Source organism: Podarcis melisellensis, assembly GCF_964234715.1.
Source record: "Podarcis melisellensis genome assembly, chromosome: 8".
Taxonomy (NCBI): domain Eukaryota; kingdom Metazoa; phylum Chordata; class Lepidosauria; order Squamata; family Lacertidae; genus Podarcis; species Podarcis melisellensis.
In genome coordinates this window covers 86,166,106-86,181,777 of record NC_138540.1, presented here as the reverse complement: position 1 = coordinate 86,181,777, position 15,672 = coordinate 86,166,106, and the positions used below count along the sequence as shown (strand labels likewise).

Sequence of the window (15,672 nt, the reverse complement as noted above, 5' to 3'; positions counted from 1 at the left end):
TGCCCCCAGCTCAGAAGGCAGGCAGGTCATTCACCCCATTTTACGCAGGGGTTTTGGTAAGACATAGCAAAAGTGCAGGGAAGTCGTTTTTGCCCACCCAGTTCTGTTCAACTCCACATGCTTGTTGCAAGGGATGGAAAAGGAGGAATCTGCAGACTCACTTAAGAAGCTGCCTTTGGCAGTCAGACCACCCGCCCACCTAACCTGTGCCATCCACTCTGACAGGAATTAGGTTTCCAAGGACTCAGGGTCTTTCTCCATTGCCCTTAGTTTTAACCAGAGTTGCCGCAACTGAAACTGGGATGTTTCTGCATGCAGAACGGGGCTACGGCTCTGCCTTGTTGTTTAGTCGTTTAGTCATGTCCGACTTTTCGTGACCCCCTGGACCAGAGCACACCAGACACTCCTGTCTTCCACTGCCTCCCGCAGTTTGGTCAAACTCATGCTGGTAGCTTCGAGAACACTGTCCCATCATCTCGTCCTCTGTCGTCCCCTTCTCCTTGTGCCCTCCATCTTTCCCAACATCAGGGTCTTTTCCAGGGAGTCTTCTCTTCTCATGAGGAGGCCAAAGTATTGGAGCCTCAGCTTCAGGATCTGTCCTTCCAGTGAGCACTCAGGGCTGATTTCCTTAAGAATGGATGCGTTTGATCTTCTTGCAGTCCATGGGACTCTCAAGAGTCTCCTCCAGCACCAGAATTCAAAAGCATAAATTCTTCAGCGATCAGCCTTCTTTATGGTCCAGCTCTCACTTCCATACATCACTACTGGGAAAACCATAGCTTGAACTATATGGACCTTTGTTGGCAAGGTGATGTCTCTGCTTTTTAAGATGCAGTCTAGGTTTGTCATTGCTTTCCTCCCAAGAAGCAGGCATCTACGGCTCTGCCTAGCTAGCCCAATAAGCACTATAAGTATTTGGGAACACATGGAGAAAGGGGTGTGTGGTGTACCTATCCCAGCTGCCTTCCAGGGAGCTCAAGGTCGCCTAGAGAAGGGCCTAAAGTGATTCTGAATCCCAGTTGCTGGAAGCCACAGAAGATGAGAGGGCTCTTGTGCTCTTGTGAGCTTCCCATGACAGGCATCTGGTTGGCCACTGTGAGAACAGGATGCCGGACTAGACAGGAGTCCTTTGGCCTGATCCAGCAGGCTGTTCCTAAGCTCTTATATTCCCATCGTGTAGGTGACCCATACCAAGCCTGGCTGCCCCTTCAGCAAGGGGGCTGCCCCTCCAGCACAGCTGGTGGGGTGAAGCAGGCGCCTTAGACGGCGGCAACGAAACCAGCAGTGGGCTGCTCTCCTCATCGCTTCCACCACAAGACCCATTTCAGGGAGATGGGGGTGTCCTGGATGTTGGGAGGGGGCAGGCAGGAGGCTGCACATTCCCTGCTTGCCTCAGGGGGCGAAACAGGACAGGCTTCCCCTGTTCTTCATAATGCTGCTGTGTCCCTATTATTACCTTACCTTCTTTCCTACTTGTAATTTTTGTACTTGAGGCCTGAGGAGGAGGCAAGCGAGGGATGATTCTACAAAAAAGGTAAAGGTATAGGGACTCCTGACCATTAGGTCCGGTCGTGACCGACTCTGGGGTTGCGGCGCTCATCTCACTTTATTGGCCGAGGGAGCCGGCGTACAGCTTCCGGGTCATGTGGCCAGTGTGACTAAGCCGCTTCTGGCGAACCAGAGCAGCGCACGGAAACGCCGTTTACCTTCCCGCCGGAGCAGTACCTATTTATCTACTTGCACCTTGACGTGCTTTCGAACTGCTAGGTTGGCAGGAGCAGGGACCGAGCAACGGGAGCTCACCCCGTCGCGGGGATTCGAACCGCCGACCTTCTGATCGGCAAGTCCTAGGCTTGGTGGTTTAACCCACAGCGCCACCCATGTCCCTGCAAGAAAGATAGGCCCTCCCACAAAAAGAAAGGAGGTTGTATCCGACAGGGTCATTCCCCCCAACCCTAATGCTTTGTGCTTGCTTACTCTCCTACTGAAGTTTTACTGATCATTTTATTGTTTTATTCTTTTTGTGAGCTGCTTTGAGGATTCATTTCTTTTAACAATCAGGCAATATTTAATTGGTATGAAGTGAATAAAAGAATAAAGATAATATCAGAACAAGCAATATCTCTCCACTGATTAGGGCTTGCCCCTCCTCCGCTTTCCCTGTGGATAGCTGGAAATACAGGCCAAAGGCCTCTCCTGCAAGACCTTTCAGTGTACACACACAAACACCCCACTGGCCAGACCTCCAGCAGGAAAACCATTGGATGTTGGATGAGATTTGGCCCTGTGGGCTGATCCAACAGGCTCTTCCTATGTGTCTCTATGTGTCCCCTTTGTGAGGGGGCTTCCCAAAGAGATGCTGCAGCTGAAGCAAGCTAAGAAGAGACTCATTTTATTGCAAGAGAACATTCCTTTATTCCCCCTACCTGGGTGGCGGGGTGTGGGGCGTGCAGGAACACACCTGACAGGCTCTGACAGCAGCACTGAGAACCTTGCCACCCTCCCCCCTGCACTTTTGGGCAACTGACAGCCGAATGCAAGGATACATCCAAATTGCACATTAACTCATGTTTACAAAAAAAGTCTCTTTTTTTAAAAAAACTATCAACCATTACACCACAGCTCTTCTAGCTCCCCCCTCCCTAATTTAGTCAATAAAAAATCATTTAAACCATTAGAAATCCCACACAGCTGCTGCCTTATCTGATTAACAGGTGCATGGGGGAGCACCACATCCCCTAAATCGTGCAGGTCACATAATTCTAGGGCAGCTGGGGGACACAGACGGCACCTCAGAGCACAGGAAGCGTCTCTGGGTTCCGTGCCAATCGGAAGCCAACACAAGGGATACTCCAACTGGCAGTGCATGCTGGGATACAGAGTTTTCGGTCAAGTGCAAGAGTGGCCTGGGCTACCTCGCAGGTCACCCTCCGCCCAGGAGGGCCCCTCAAGCATTTCCATCTCTACTGCCATTGCCCAAGACTCTTGGGCGTACCACATCGCAATGGCCTGTTTTCATTTTCCAAATATATATTGTGGGGAGGCCAGCTGGAGTGGGCAGCATCCTATGAAACTCAGACGTGGGGCTCCAGCAGGGACCAAGAGCAGCAGGAACCCAGAGCAGAGAGAGATGGCAGGCGGCTTGCATACCACCATCTCTCTGCCCCTTCTGCTGCTGTAGGGCAAAGCCTCTGAGAGGGGGAACCAGGCTCACAAGGAAGCTGCAGGGCAGGTGAGGCAGCATATGGCTGCCCTGGAGGCTGCCCTCCCATCTAACACCGCCCCAGCTTCTCAAAACAGCAGTGCGGGTGCCCATCAGGGTTGATGGAGAAGCAGAGCAAGGAGATGGAAAAACCAAGCCCACTGCAATTCTCACCAGTCTGACTTCAGATTTAGCCAGGGTTCAGATCGTGCATCTGATTTGGCTCAATGAGGCCTGAAACTCTGACTCTGGGAAGGAGACCTGGTCCTCTCTTCTCCCTTCCCAGCTGAGCAGTGCTGCTTCAGGAGGCTTGGGCAGGAGAGCCAGCCCAGTTTGGGACTCTTGACACATGAAACCATCTCCTGCCCCCACAAGAACCTCGTCACACATGCCACAGCCAGGCCAGGAGGAATTCCTCTCCTCAAAGGAGAGACATGGAAACCAAAGAGGAGCCGGCCAGAATTTTCCTCCTCCTCCCGGCAGGAGGCGAAACTCAGCACTGGGACCCCGCTGGCTGACTGCGCGATCCCAGTGTCCAGCAAGAGGAAATTTCTGGCCAGCTGTTCAGTTGCCGTTCCTAAGATGCAGGAAAGTGGCAGGTAAACGCTTGGAAAAGACGGAAAAGAAAGGGTGGGGTGGGGTGGGGAAGGGATCTACTGCCTCTTGCAAGCTCTTTTATGGGGCCCTCAAGGCACCTACTTCCTAGGAGAGAGCAAGGACCTGCAGAGGGGAAATAACAGAGACAGAAAGAAGGAGGGTTCAGTGCAACATGACCTCTCGCGCCCACTGGGAGCCCTCACCCCGACCCCAGCAATGCTCCGTTGGGTGGGTGCCGCCTCCAGCACTGGCAGGCCGCTGCCTTGAGGTGGGCCCCCAGTTCCGCTCCTGCCCCACAGACCTGTGGAAACAGCTGGGAGAACCGACGCCAAGCTTCACAGAAGCCGTCCTCCGCCCGGAGGCCGCGCAAGAGCCCGTTTGTGTTGCAGACGGGGGAGAGGGGGCGCCGACTTCAAGCTGTCCAAAGAGGGTCTCCCACACGCATGCAGGCGAAGGGCGCGCCGGGGTGGGTGGGGGGCCCAGCTCACACCGCCTTCCTGCCCAACCGCTTAAAGACGCTGACGGTGCCCGTGTTGTCCATCTGGGCGCTGGGGCCCTCCGTGGTGCTGCTTACCTTCGCGCTGCCCAAAGTTCTCTTGATGGTGACTCGGAACTCGGACTCCGGCTTGCTCCTGGAGCTGGTAACCTGGCTGTCCTGGGCCTCGGCAGGCAGAGAGCGCTTGCCCAGTCTCTTGGCCATGCCGCCTTGCAGCGGGGGCGGCTCGGCCTTCTTCTTCTCCTTCCTTTCCGCCAGGCTCTTGCTCCCGAGCCGCTGGAGGGCAGGGGTGGCTGTGGCCTTCAGTTGGGGCTCAGAGCTGGTGGCTTTGGCTTTGACCGTCGCCCCGGCGGCCTTGCCGCTCTCCTTGGGCCTCGAGGGCTTGAAGAATTTCTTCAGCACCCCGGCGTACTGCAAGACGGAGCTGTCATCGTCGCTCTCCACTGCTTTGTCCTCCTCAGCCTCCTGCATGTCCCCCAGGCGGCTGAAGACTCCCGTGGGCTGCAAAGACACCAGAGTGGCTCAATGAGGGTGGGGGTGGCAAGCACGGCAGAGCGGCTGGGGGCCCCACCCTCAGGGCCTTTGGTAGGCTCTGCAAAAGGGCTGCAAATGGCTCCCAAGGTGGGCAGTGCACCCCCTGGGGGCTGGTGGAATTGTCCGGTGGGGGGCACTAAGATGCATGGGGGGGCAGAGGAGCTCTGGAGGCGGTGATTTAAGACTCCTGCTAAAGGTAAAGGGACCCCTGACCATTAGGTCCAGTCGTGACCGACTCTGGGGTTGCGGCGCTCATCTCGCTTTATTGGCCGAGAGAGCCGGCGTACAGCTTCCAGGTCATGTGGCCAGCAGGACTAAGCCGCTTCTGGCGAACCAGAGCAGTGCACGGAAATGCCGTTTACCTTCCTGCCGGAGCGGTACCTATTTATCTACTTGCACTTGGACATGCTTTCGAACTGCTAGGTTGGCAGGAGCAGGGACCGAGCAATGGGAGCTCACCCCGTTGTGGGGATTCGAACCACCGACCTTCTGCTCGGCAAGTCCTAGGCTCTCTGGTCTAACCCACAGCGCGACCCGCGTCCAGGACTCCTGCTAAGTGGCTTTAAACCAGACCCTGGGAAACTGGCATCACTTTGTCAAGGCCGTCCATCACAGGAGGAAATTACTCAATAGTTAAAGCAGTTACTAAATGTGCTAAACGACTACCAGACTTTGAAAAGCTGGTATCCTCATCCAGCTCATCCATTTTGTTTTGAATTAATTCAACTATATAGTTTCAGATAGAATTTGAATAGATGTGCAATTGTTGCTTTTCCAATTTCATTTTGAGTATCTCCCTTAGTGGGTCGTGGTAACAGCCCCGCCTGACCAAAGTGCCACCTCCCATGTCAGAAGAGCTCTAGCGCCACCCTGAATGCCTTGGCTGGGCCAGGAAGTGGAAGTCCACCTCTACTCCCCCAACCATACATCTTTAATCTCTGCCTTGCCAATCAGTCCCCCTTTGTGGGACCCCAGGCAAGGGGAGTTGTAAAGGTAAAGGTAAAAGTACCCCTGCCCGTACGAGCCAGTCTTGCCAGACTCTGGGGTTGTGCGCCCATCTCACTCAAGAGGCCAGGGGCCAGCGCTGTCCGAAGACACTTCCGGGTCACGTGGCCAGCGTGACATCGCTGCTCTGGCGAGCCAGAGCTGCACACGGAAACGCCGTTTACCTTCCCGCTGGTAAGCGGTCCCTATTTATCTACTTGCACTTAGGGGTGCTTTTGAACTGCTAGGTTGGCAGGCGCTGGGACCGAGCAACGGGAGCGCACCCCGCCGCGGGGATTCGAACCGCCGACCTTTCGATCGGCAAGCCCTAGGCGCTGAGGCTTTTACCCACAGCGCCACCCGTTTCCCTTAAGGGGAGTTGGGGAAGGTTCAAAAGAAGAGTCCCCGGAGCAAGAAGGTCCCACCCTTTTGCTCTCACCTTGCTTCCTGTGGTTGTGTCCACGCTGGTCTCTGCGCCCAGCCGGTCAAACACGGAGGTTCTCTGTAGCCCTGTCAATAACAAGGTAGCAGTGGAAAGAAGCCATGCAGAGTTAAAATGAGAGAAGGGCTTTTCAAAGGAGCAACAGGGGCCAAATGATTATTTCATAGCATGCGTATAAGTACGTGTTTCACCCAAAAAAGCTTTTGAAGCAGTGAACAAGATTAAATAATATATTTTTAATACTGCTGTGCAACACCCAAACTATTTCCAAATACTCCTTTCGCCAGCCTGATGGCATCAGTCTCTGGAAGCCACACCATACCAGAAGTCCTTGCCCCTGCAGGTTAGGAAACACTGCCCATAGTGCATAAGAAACCATTTTGCACCCCGGAGGCCTGCGTTCTCCCCCACCCCACCCAAGTGAAGACTGCAAAACCTTTGCCAAGTGGCAATCTCACAAGCGGCTGCACCTGTGTGTGTGTGATGGGGTGTTAGTTCTGGCCAGAGCACGTCAGCCATGTGGAACAAGGAAGCTGGACTTTGCAAAGTGTCACAATTAAAAAAAAAAATTAGGAAGAGCCAGGCATAAGCACCAGAAGAAAAAATAAGGGCCGGCTGGGCAGCAGTAGCAGCAGCAGGCTGGCGGCTGGGAGAGCAAAACGAATTTTGGCTGCTGGCTGAACCTGCTTAAGTTTGCCTCTTTTATTTGGGCTGTGCTTTAACTCGGCACATTCGTTTCACCTTGGTTCTGAATTTGCTCTTTCAGTGGAGGGTTTGATTTCATTCGCCTAAGTACTGATATACTGTCCTCTTGGAAAATGTCAGGGCCACAAGGTACAGTAACAACAAGAACCCTTTGAAAGCCGCACAGAGCCATACCTTAAAGGGAATGGCTGGCCATTCAAGGAAATGTTAAGCAACTGCAAAGGCCGGCTGGCCATTATAAAAAGAAGCCTACAAGAGATTCCAGAAAGTTCAAAGCGGGGGTGCCTGCCGCATCTCTGCCAGAAGCGTGTTCCACAGCATGGGAGCAGCGACACTCAACACCAGCTGGGCCTTTGCACCGCAGTGGAAAATTAACAGTACTCCTCCGGATGAGTTAAGGTGGCCATGGACCTGCCCCCAGCTTTAAAGGAAGCTGGCCGGCCTTCAGCCCCGCTCCCCAGGGGAAGTGGCCCAGGTACCTTTGACTGCCTGCTGCTGCTCCAGGATCTTCTTGGTCCTGGGGGTGGTTCCCTTGGGCATGTGGACAATGTACTTCCCTTCCATCTCTGCCGTGACGCGGCGGCGCTTCACTGGGAGCGTGGAGTTCTCGGCCTCTGGACTGCAGAGAGCTGTGGCAGCAGGAAGAGGATGGGAGAAAGGCCAGCTCACGCCTGCCTTGAGTCCAAAGGCCTCTGGCTGGCAACTCAAGGATGGGCATTCAGAGCCAACAGCAATACCCATGGGGAAAATCTGGCCGCTAGTGGGGAGCAAAGAGCCATGCCTGGCAGAACTAGGGCTGGAAGGATTTTGAAACAGATTTTTCTCCACATTTCCCCAAAGGCTTCAATTTTGCAGATTCCAAAAAACCTACCTGCTTTGGCATTCTTTGCTGCCATTTTATTGGAGACCGTGATGGAGATTTTGGAGGTGCTGGTGTCGGGTCTTCGGACCGGGGTGGAAGGTGGGGAGTCTCGGCTCAAGCTGTTCGCAATCATCCGGGTGGCAGCTGCAGGAACATCAAAGTTACACACCACTTTATGTGCCAAAATCCTTCAGCGGTTTTACATATAACACAGAAAGATAGTTGGGGGGGGGAGGGGATATACAACATTTAAAACCAAAAACACAAAGAAACACATCAGTAAAAGCAGAGAAGCCTCCAACAAAACATTCAGATAAATATCAATAAATAATGAAATAATGAAGCTGTGTGATGGATCTTATAAGCTCGGGTTGTTGTTGTTTAGTCGTTTAGTTATGTCCGACTCTTCGTGACCCCAGGAACCAGAGCACGCCAGACACTCCTGTCTTCCACTGCCTCCCATTGTTTGGTCAAACTCATGCTGGTAGCTTCGAGAACACTGTCCAACTATCTCGTCCTCTGTCATCCCCTTCTCCTTGTGCCCTCCATCTTTCCCAACATCAGGGTCTTTTCCAGGGAGTCTTCTCTTCTCATGAGGTGGCCAAAGTATTGGAGCCTCAGCTTCAGGATCTGTCCTTCCAGTGAGCACTCAGGGCTGATTTCCTTAACAAGGTGAACCTCTTCAGAATGGAGAGGTTTGATCTTCTTGCAGTCCATGGGACTCTCAAGAGTCTCCTCCACCACCAGAATTCAAAAGCGTCAATTCTTCGGCGATCAGCCTTCTTTATGGTCCAGCTCTCACTTCCATACATCACTACTGGGAAAACCACAGCTTTAACTATACTGAATGGCTGCTTAAATAGACGTGTCCTTAGGAGGGGTTTAAAACTGGCTGTTGTCTCCATCTCACCAACACCATATGGAAGGTTTTTTGCCCAGTGCCCTTGTTGACGGGGAAATTGAGAACCCAATAATAGCAGGAATGCCAGAGGCGTGGTTTAAAAGATACACCCTGCAATAGGATATGGGGAGTTCTCAGATAAGGCTTTCTCCTCCATGGAACTGCGTAGCCTGGAAGAGGTGGCCATGGAATCCTCTCCCACTGCCTGAGCTTTTCCTGCAAAGTGAGACCCATGCCCACAGCCAGATGTATTATGGGAGGTCACTGCAGGGCAGCCAGGACGTCAGCTGGAGCCGTTCAGCTGCAAGCAGGAGGCAGTGAAGCAGAAGCAGAGCGGCACATGAGGGTGGGGAAGGCAGGGGGTATCTAATTTATTTTATTTTATTTTAATTTGTTATTTTTATTTATTTTGAAATTATCATGCCTTTCCATAATGCACGTATATTTAAAGCAACCAGCAACATGTAATTGAAAACAGGACTTGCAAGAGCTAACTGTTGAAAATACGCGAAAGAACAAAAATGTTTTTATTCGACATGAAAGGACAGCAGCTTGGCTGTAAGGGGAGGGGAAGCTTCATAGCTCAAAAGAAGAAGAAGAAGATGAAGAAGAAGAGGAGTTTGGATTTGATATCCCGCTTTATCACTACCCGAAGGAGTCTCGAAGCGGCTAACATTCTCCTTTCCCTTCCTCCCCCACAACAAACACTCTGTGAGGTGAGTGGGGCTGAGAGACTTCACAGAAGTGTGACTGGCCCAAGGTCACCCAGCAGATGCAGGTGGAGGAGCGGAGACATGAACCCGGTTCCCCAGATTACGAGACTACCGCTCTTAACCACTACACTACACTGACTCCAAAAGGTCTGATCCTAGGTAGCCAGTGAGCTTCTTCCAGCTACAGCCATGATCAAAATACGCAGCCGCACAGAACGGAAGAAGGGGCACCCAAGGAAGGACCTGCCCTGTCTGAGCAACATCACCCAAAAGACCCAATGAACAAACTGAAAGGTCCAGGAGAACTACACTGCCCGGACCAGTGGGGCTGATGTTGCTTGATATGAAGAGACATTATTAGCATCCTGGAGCGGTCAGAAAGGAGCAGCCAACTTCACACAGTGAGAAGAGCAGGGGCCTTGGCAGGGAGAGGGAGGAGGGAGAGACAGACAGAGACCGAGAGCGGAGAGATGGAGAGCCTGGCTGCCTCCTCCATCTGCAGCCAGCCACTTGTGTTACTCACCGCTGTTGGCATTCCGACGGAGTTCAGACTGCAGGGTGGGCTGGCTGGAAGCCACCGATTCTGTAGCAGCCTTGCACATTTCCTAGAGACAGAGGGAACACCACAATGCAATAGTGAGGGGCAGATGGAGATGGTTCCCCTAGCAAAGGCACGGTCTCCCCACACAAAAAAAAGAACCCCTTTGCAGGAAGGTAGAAGGAAGAGGAAAGCTATCCAGGTCTGAGATATGCATCACACTAGAAGAATAAACTCCTGGATGCTGGAGCAAGGAGAGGAGTGGAGCGCTGCAGGTCTTCACCTACGGATCTGGCCTGGGAGTCATGCAGGGTGTTATGGGGCTTCCAGACCCTGAAGCAGGACTTTTATCATTCTCTGAATGCTCCACTGGGCAGCTCAGGTCCTTTGCTTCACTTTCCGAGAGATATCAGCAAAGAGCACTGAAATCCTTGCACATCCCCTGATGGCAAGAGCCGTTTGACAATGGAACGATGTCCACCTGTCAGGGATACTAGAGTTGTGATCCCTGCGCTGCAAGGGGTTGGACTGGGTTAGGGTTAGGGGTCCCTTCCAGGTCTACAATTCTAGGATTCTCCCCTGCACTGGGCAAAGGCTATCGTGTAGCCCACACAATCGCTGGTTGCTCATGACAGCCCCCTAGCTTGCAATCATAGCCTTCTAGGTTGAAGCTTTACTGCTGGATCCCACTCCACCAAAAAAAACCTTGTAGACCAACGTTAGAAACTCAGATACACAAGCTAGGTGCCAAATGGCTCCTTAAACCAGAGCTACAGTTGCTAAAACTGAATGCCTAGTTGCCATTTTGGGGCCAGGTGGCTCAAAAGTCGTATTTTTCCATACGACTTTTTGGTTTCCAAAATTCATTTAGATTGTGCAAATAAAATATAATGGATAGAATTCTACAGGATGTGCTGCTAGTTGCAGGGGTAGGCAACCTAAGGCCCATATGGGGGTCGTTTAACCGGCCCATGGACGCCCGCTGCCTACTCAGTTGGCCCCCGTGCACCGCACTTAACCAGCACAAAACAGAGCGAGGACCACCTTCCACAACACTGGCCGGCTTCCCATTGGCTGCAAGAAGCTCCTGCAGCCAATGGGGAGCTGCGCATGCCTCCTCCACACCAGAAACAGCGTTTGCGCATGCGTGCGTGCACACACACTCCGGCTCACCGCAGTGTCTGCGGGACTGTGAACCGGCCTAAGCCACATAAACCTTGCCGACCCCTGTGCAAGTGTGTGAAAACAGTCCAGGTCCAAGGATTCCCAGGCATGCACCTCCAGGTGGTGGAGACACCAGGCACCATCCTGGCGCCCGGGCATCTTCACTTGGGTGCAAGTGGCCAATAGCCAGGTGCAAAATGCGCCTGGCACCTGGCGAATTCCAAACACTGTTGTATATTCAAAGATCCCACCCAGAATGCCAGAGGGTTACCAGCCAGCTAGAAGCCAACATCACAGCCATTTAATGCAAAGCATGTGGGAGAAATTGTTAGCTGTTTCCTGGGAGAACCCACCTGCCTGTACACGACTTTGGCATGTTTGAGGATGGCAATGATATCTCCGACGATGGTGATGCCCAGCTCGTTCATGATCTCCTTGTTGAGGTCCATCAGCATGTTCTTCTGGATCCTGCAGGAGACAAGGTCTGTGGTGGTGAGTCATGTACCATACCCCAACTGTGCAATCTACAAGCACTCTGCGAACAGGGTGTGCAACAGCCTGGTGCAAGAAAACTCCTCCAGCCACCACTGGAAGGAATGGACAGAAAAACTCCCCACTGCAATAGGGAGATGGCCATCTGCCTTTTTTCACAAGGCTTCAGAAATAATGACATTTCAGATATCCATTTGCTCCAATGCCACTCACCCATACATAGATTTATAAAATTCGGGGAATTTAAACAAATGAAAGCAGGGTTCAATCCTAAGGGAAATCCGAGGGGGAAAGCCTGAAGGAACTGGTGTTGCTGCTTCACATATGGGAGACAGAAAGGCATTCCATAACATGAGGGCAATAGGAGGAAAAGCCCATATGAGGGTCACTGCCCTGTGGTATTCTGTAGGGTGTGGTACCACAAGTAGAATTAAAAAATACTTGGCCTTTGTTCCAAGAAACAAAGGATATATTGTTTTGTTTTTCTCAGAGAGGTAAACGTCTGAAAAATAATCTTGGGCCACATAATGCGTGCTATTTGGTATTTTAAGATTTAAACAAGCCAATACGTCAGGCCGATGCAATGTTCCTGACATTAATCACACTAAGACAAACGGATCCTTTCAGCCATGTAACTCCTTTGTTTGGACCACGTCTGCTGGGAGGTTTAAAAAAACAGCTGGTGGCTTTAGCATCTGCCACTGAGCACAGATCCCCACCTCCAACCCCACATTATATGGAAAGCAGGGCTGGCAGGTCTCCCCTACAGTGGGATCGATGAGACACTTTCTAGGGATCACAGATTCCCTTGCACGTGAGCTCCTGAAGTCCAACTCTTCCAGACACAGGAAAGAGAACAGCGAGATATTCCACAGAGGCTCCATCTCTCAACAGCCTCACCTATTATCCACAAACATGACAGCGTAGTTGACAGCAGGCCCCGGGGGGATCCCAGCTTCTTTGAAGAACTGAATCCACTCTGACGTTGCTGAAAGACAGAGAAGATTATGTCAGAAGCAACCAGCACCTGAGCAAAGCGAGAGGAGGGGAGAAAGTGCTCTTGTGCGTGGATCCTGCTTGTAGGATTCCCAGAATGGGCATCTGGTCGGCTGCTATGAAAACAGAGCGCTGGACCCAAGAGCCACTGTCCTGATACACCAGGCTATTCTTGTGCTCTTATCTCCCTGGTCTGTTTCACCCCCCAAGCCATCACTCCAGTGCCTCTTCCCAGCTGGCGTCAGACTCGCATTCTCCACATTTGCAGCTGCTGCCACCCATCTGGGGTTCAGCCAGGCGCCTTGCACAGAACAAAGGGAGAGACTCTTGGATCTGGCTGCCCTGTTTCTGCTGCTACCCCTTCCCTCCCTCCCTCCCTCCCTCAAGCCCTTCTTTCGTTTGGCTTTGCTCTGGCTCCCTTCCAAAGACATACTGGGGTTAAAGGGGAGGGGGTGTCAGGCCAACTTACCCATCATGACAGACACCATGGTGCCAAGCCAAGGGCAGTGACGTCCGGTCAGCCGGAGGAGACCTGCAGGGAAGGCAACACCCCACATTAAGCCACTGAGGCCGCCCAGCGTCATTCCAAGGGCAGGACTCAGGGAGCCAGAATAGGCAGCAGCAACACACACCCAGGGCAGCCGCCTTGGACCCACACTGGTGCCCTGCTGCCAGGGGTGCCAACGTGAAGAAAATACTGGGGGAGGGACAGGTCAGCCCCTCCCTGCACAGGCGAGGCTCACCCATACTATTTGAATGGTGATGCCCATCAACTGGGGCAGGGCACCCTCCTCAAATAATAATAATAATAATAATAATAATAATAATAATAATAATAATAATAATAATAATAATAATAGTTGTTGTTTAGTTGTGTCCGACTCTTCGTGGCCCCCTGGACCAGAGCACGCCAGGCAGGCACTCCTGTCTTCCTAATAATAATAATAATAATAATAATTTCATTTATACCCCACCCATTTGGCTGGGTTTCCCCAGCCACTCTGGGCAGCTCCCAACAGAAAATAAAAAGCACAATAAAAAGTCAAACATTCAAAAAGTTCCCTAAACAAAGATCTCATTGGGCGGGGAGAAGGGACCTTAGCCGCAGGGAGTCGAAGGGGGCTGGAGACGGGGGCGCAGGAGAGTCAGGGGCCGGGGAAAGAGGCAGTTCGACAGGGGAGCCCCCCGCCCCACGGGGGTCTCCTCGAGGGCCCTTTCAAGACAGCGGGGGAGGGGGGAGATGATGATTCTTCTTCTCCCCTCCCCATGGAAGACGCCCCCCTTTCTGGCTCCTCGGCCGGACTGCGCTTCTTGAGGGTCCGGGGGGGAAGGCCTCCCCCAGGCCCCTCTCTGCCCCCCCCCTCACGGGACGGGGAGAACTCCAACGGGCGCAGCTTCACTCTCGGGGAGTGGGGGGGGGAGAAGTCTCCGGACCTCGCGCCCCTCCGTGGGGGGGGGTCGTGAGTGGGGGATCCCTCCCCCCTCCTTCCCCTCTTTCCCCTCCCTCACCGGCCTCGGAGGCTCCTCTCGGCTCCCGGGCGACCGGCGGAGGAAGTCTCTCCCCCTCCCGCCCTCCTCGCTCTCACTTCCGGCCCGGCAGGCCACAGAGACCGGAAGCAACGCCCGGCCGCCTCTCCTAGAGGGGCTCGAGGTTGCTCGCCAGCGGCCCCTGGCGGCCGGAGGGAAGAGCGGCTTGCTTTTGTTTAAGGAAGCTTTTAATGTTTTAATGTTTAATAGGTTATTGTATTTTAGTGTGTTGGTGGAAGCCGCCCAGAGTGGCTGGGGAAACAGATGGGCGGGGTATAAATACCCAGATGGGCGGGGTATAAATAATAGAATATTATTATTATTATTATTATTATTATTATTATTATTATTGCCGCTTCTGGGCGGCTTCGCGTATCTGCGGCGTCCTCCTCTTCCTCCTTGGAGAGCCAATTGGGCTTCCATGAGTCTTCCTCCTCCTCCTCCCGCAACCCCTCCCTCCCACAACAACCCTGCAGGGTAGGTCAGGCTGAGAGAAGAAGAGTCACACCCGGGATTCGAACCGCCAGAGTCACACCCGGGATTCGAACCATGGTCTGCCAGGTCCTGGTCCAGCCCTCCAGAAACCCCACTCACCCCTTCTAAGGTTGGGCAATAAGCCTATGATGGCGCAACAGAGATCACGAGGCACGCGCTGCAACGACGGGTGCAGGTCTCCAGGTGCTGCTTTCCCATTAGATCTGCTGATTTTGAAGCACTCCAATGTCAGCACCGCCAGGGGGGTGGACTAGATGACTCCCAGGGACCCCTTCCGACTCTGCGATTCGATGAGCAACTTAAGGCGTGCTTTGAGCGTGAAGTTCCATTTGTAAGGAACAGGACTTGCACCCCGTTCCCTTGCCTTTTTAGTCAGCCTCCTCAAAGTTTTGCTCTGCAGCACCCAGTGGCTCCAATTTAGGGCGCTGGAGGCTGCAGGAGGAGGATCCGACCCCCAGACCACTACTGTACACCACCTGTTAAAGCCCCACCCCCCATCCTAATCTAATACGTTTCCCATCCTAATACGTTTCCGAGCACAATTCAAAGTGTTGGTGCTGACCTTTAAAGCCCTAAATGGCATCAGCGTCTCCACCCCCATCGTTCTGTCCGGACCACTGAGGTCCAGTGCCGAGGGCCTTTTGGCAGTTCCCTCACTGCAAGAAGCCAAGTTACAGGGAACCAAGCAGAGGCCTTCTTGGTAGTGGCGCCCGCCCTGTGGAACACCCTCCCGTCAGATGTCAAAGAGAACAACAACTACCAGACTTTTAGAAGACATCTGAAGGCTGCCCTGTTTATGGAAGCTTTTAATGTTTAACAGACCACTGTATTTTAATGTTTTCTTGGAAGCCTCCCAGAGTGGCTGGGGAGGCCCAGCCAGATGGGCGGGGTATAAATAATATATTATTATTATTATTATTATTATTATTATTATTATTATTATTATTAGCAACAGGGGTGGGAGTGCATTGTGTTGGGGGGGTGAGAGTACCTCTCTCAACTCCCCCTGGCCATTAAATACAGT

At 52.8% G+C, this 15,672-nt stretch overlaps 1 protein-coding gene across 3 annotated transcripts; it reads right to left on the bottom strand.

Moving 5' to 3' along the window:
- Positions 1-3,830: 3,830 nt before the first annotated feature.
- On the bottom strand, positions 3,831-14,231 carry LOC309376084 (uncharacterized protein C19orf47). 3 transcript variants are annotated; one of them, XM_081922261.1, is made up of 10 exons: positions 14,136-14,231; positions 13,096-13,158; positions 12,531-12,618; positions 11,492-11,606; positions 9,960-10,041; positions 7,832-7,966; positions 7,440-7,589; positions 6,253-6,323; positions 4,374-4,796; positions 3,831-3,922 (listed from the first exon to the last, which is right to left on the bottom strand). In XM_081922261.1, exons 2-10 carry the CDS (start codon positions 13,112-13,114, stop codon positions 3,905-3,907), a joined length of 1,101 nt encoding a protein of 366 aa, XP_081778387.1. In that variant the 5' UTR covers positions 13,115-13,158; positions 14,136-14,231; the 3' UTR covers positions 3,831-3,904. The 3 variants fall into 3 exon arrangements, with proteins under 3 accessions (XP_081778387.1, XP_081778386.1, XP_081778388.1); XM_081922260.1 differs by having other exon boundaries at positions 3,831-4,796; XM_081922262.1 differs by lacking the exon at positions 7,440-7,589 and having other exon boundaries at positions 3,831-4,796.
- Positions 14,232-15,672: the final 1,441 nt, after the last annotated feature.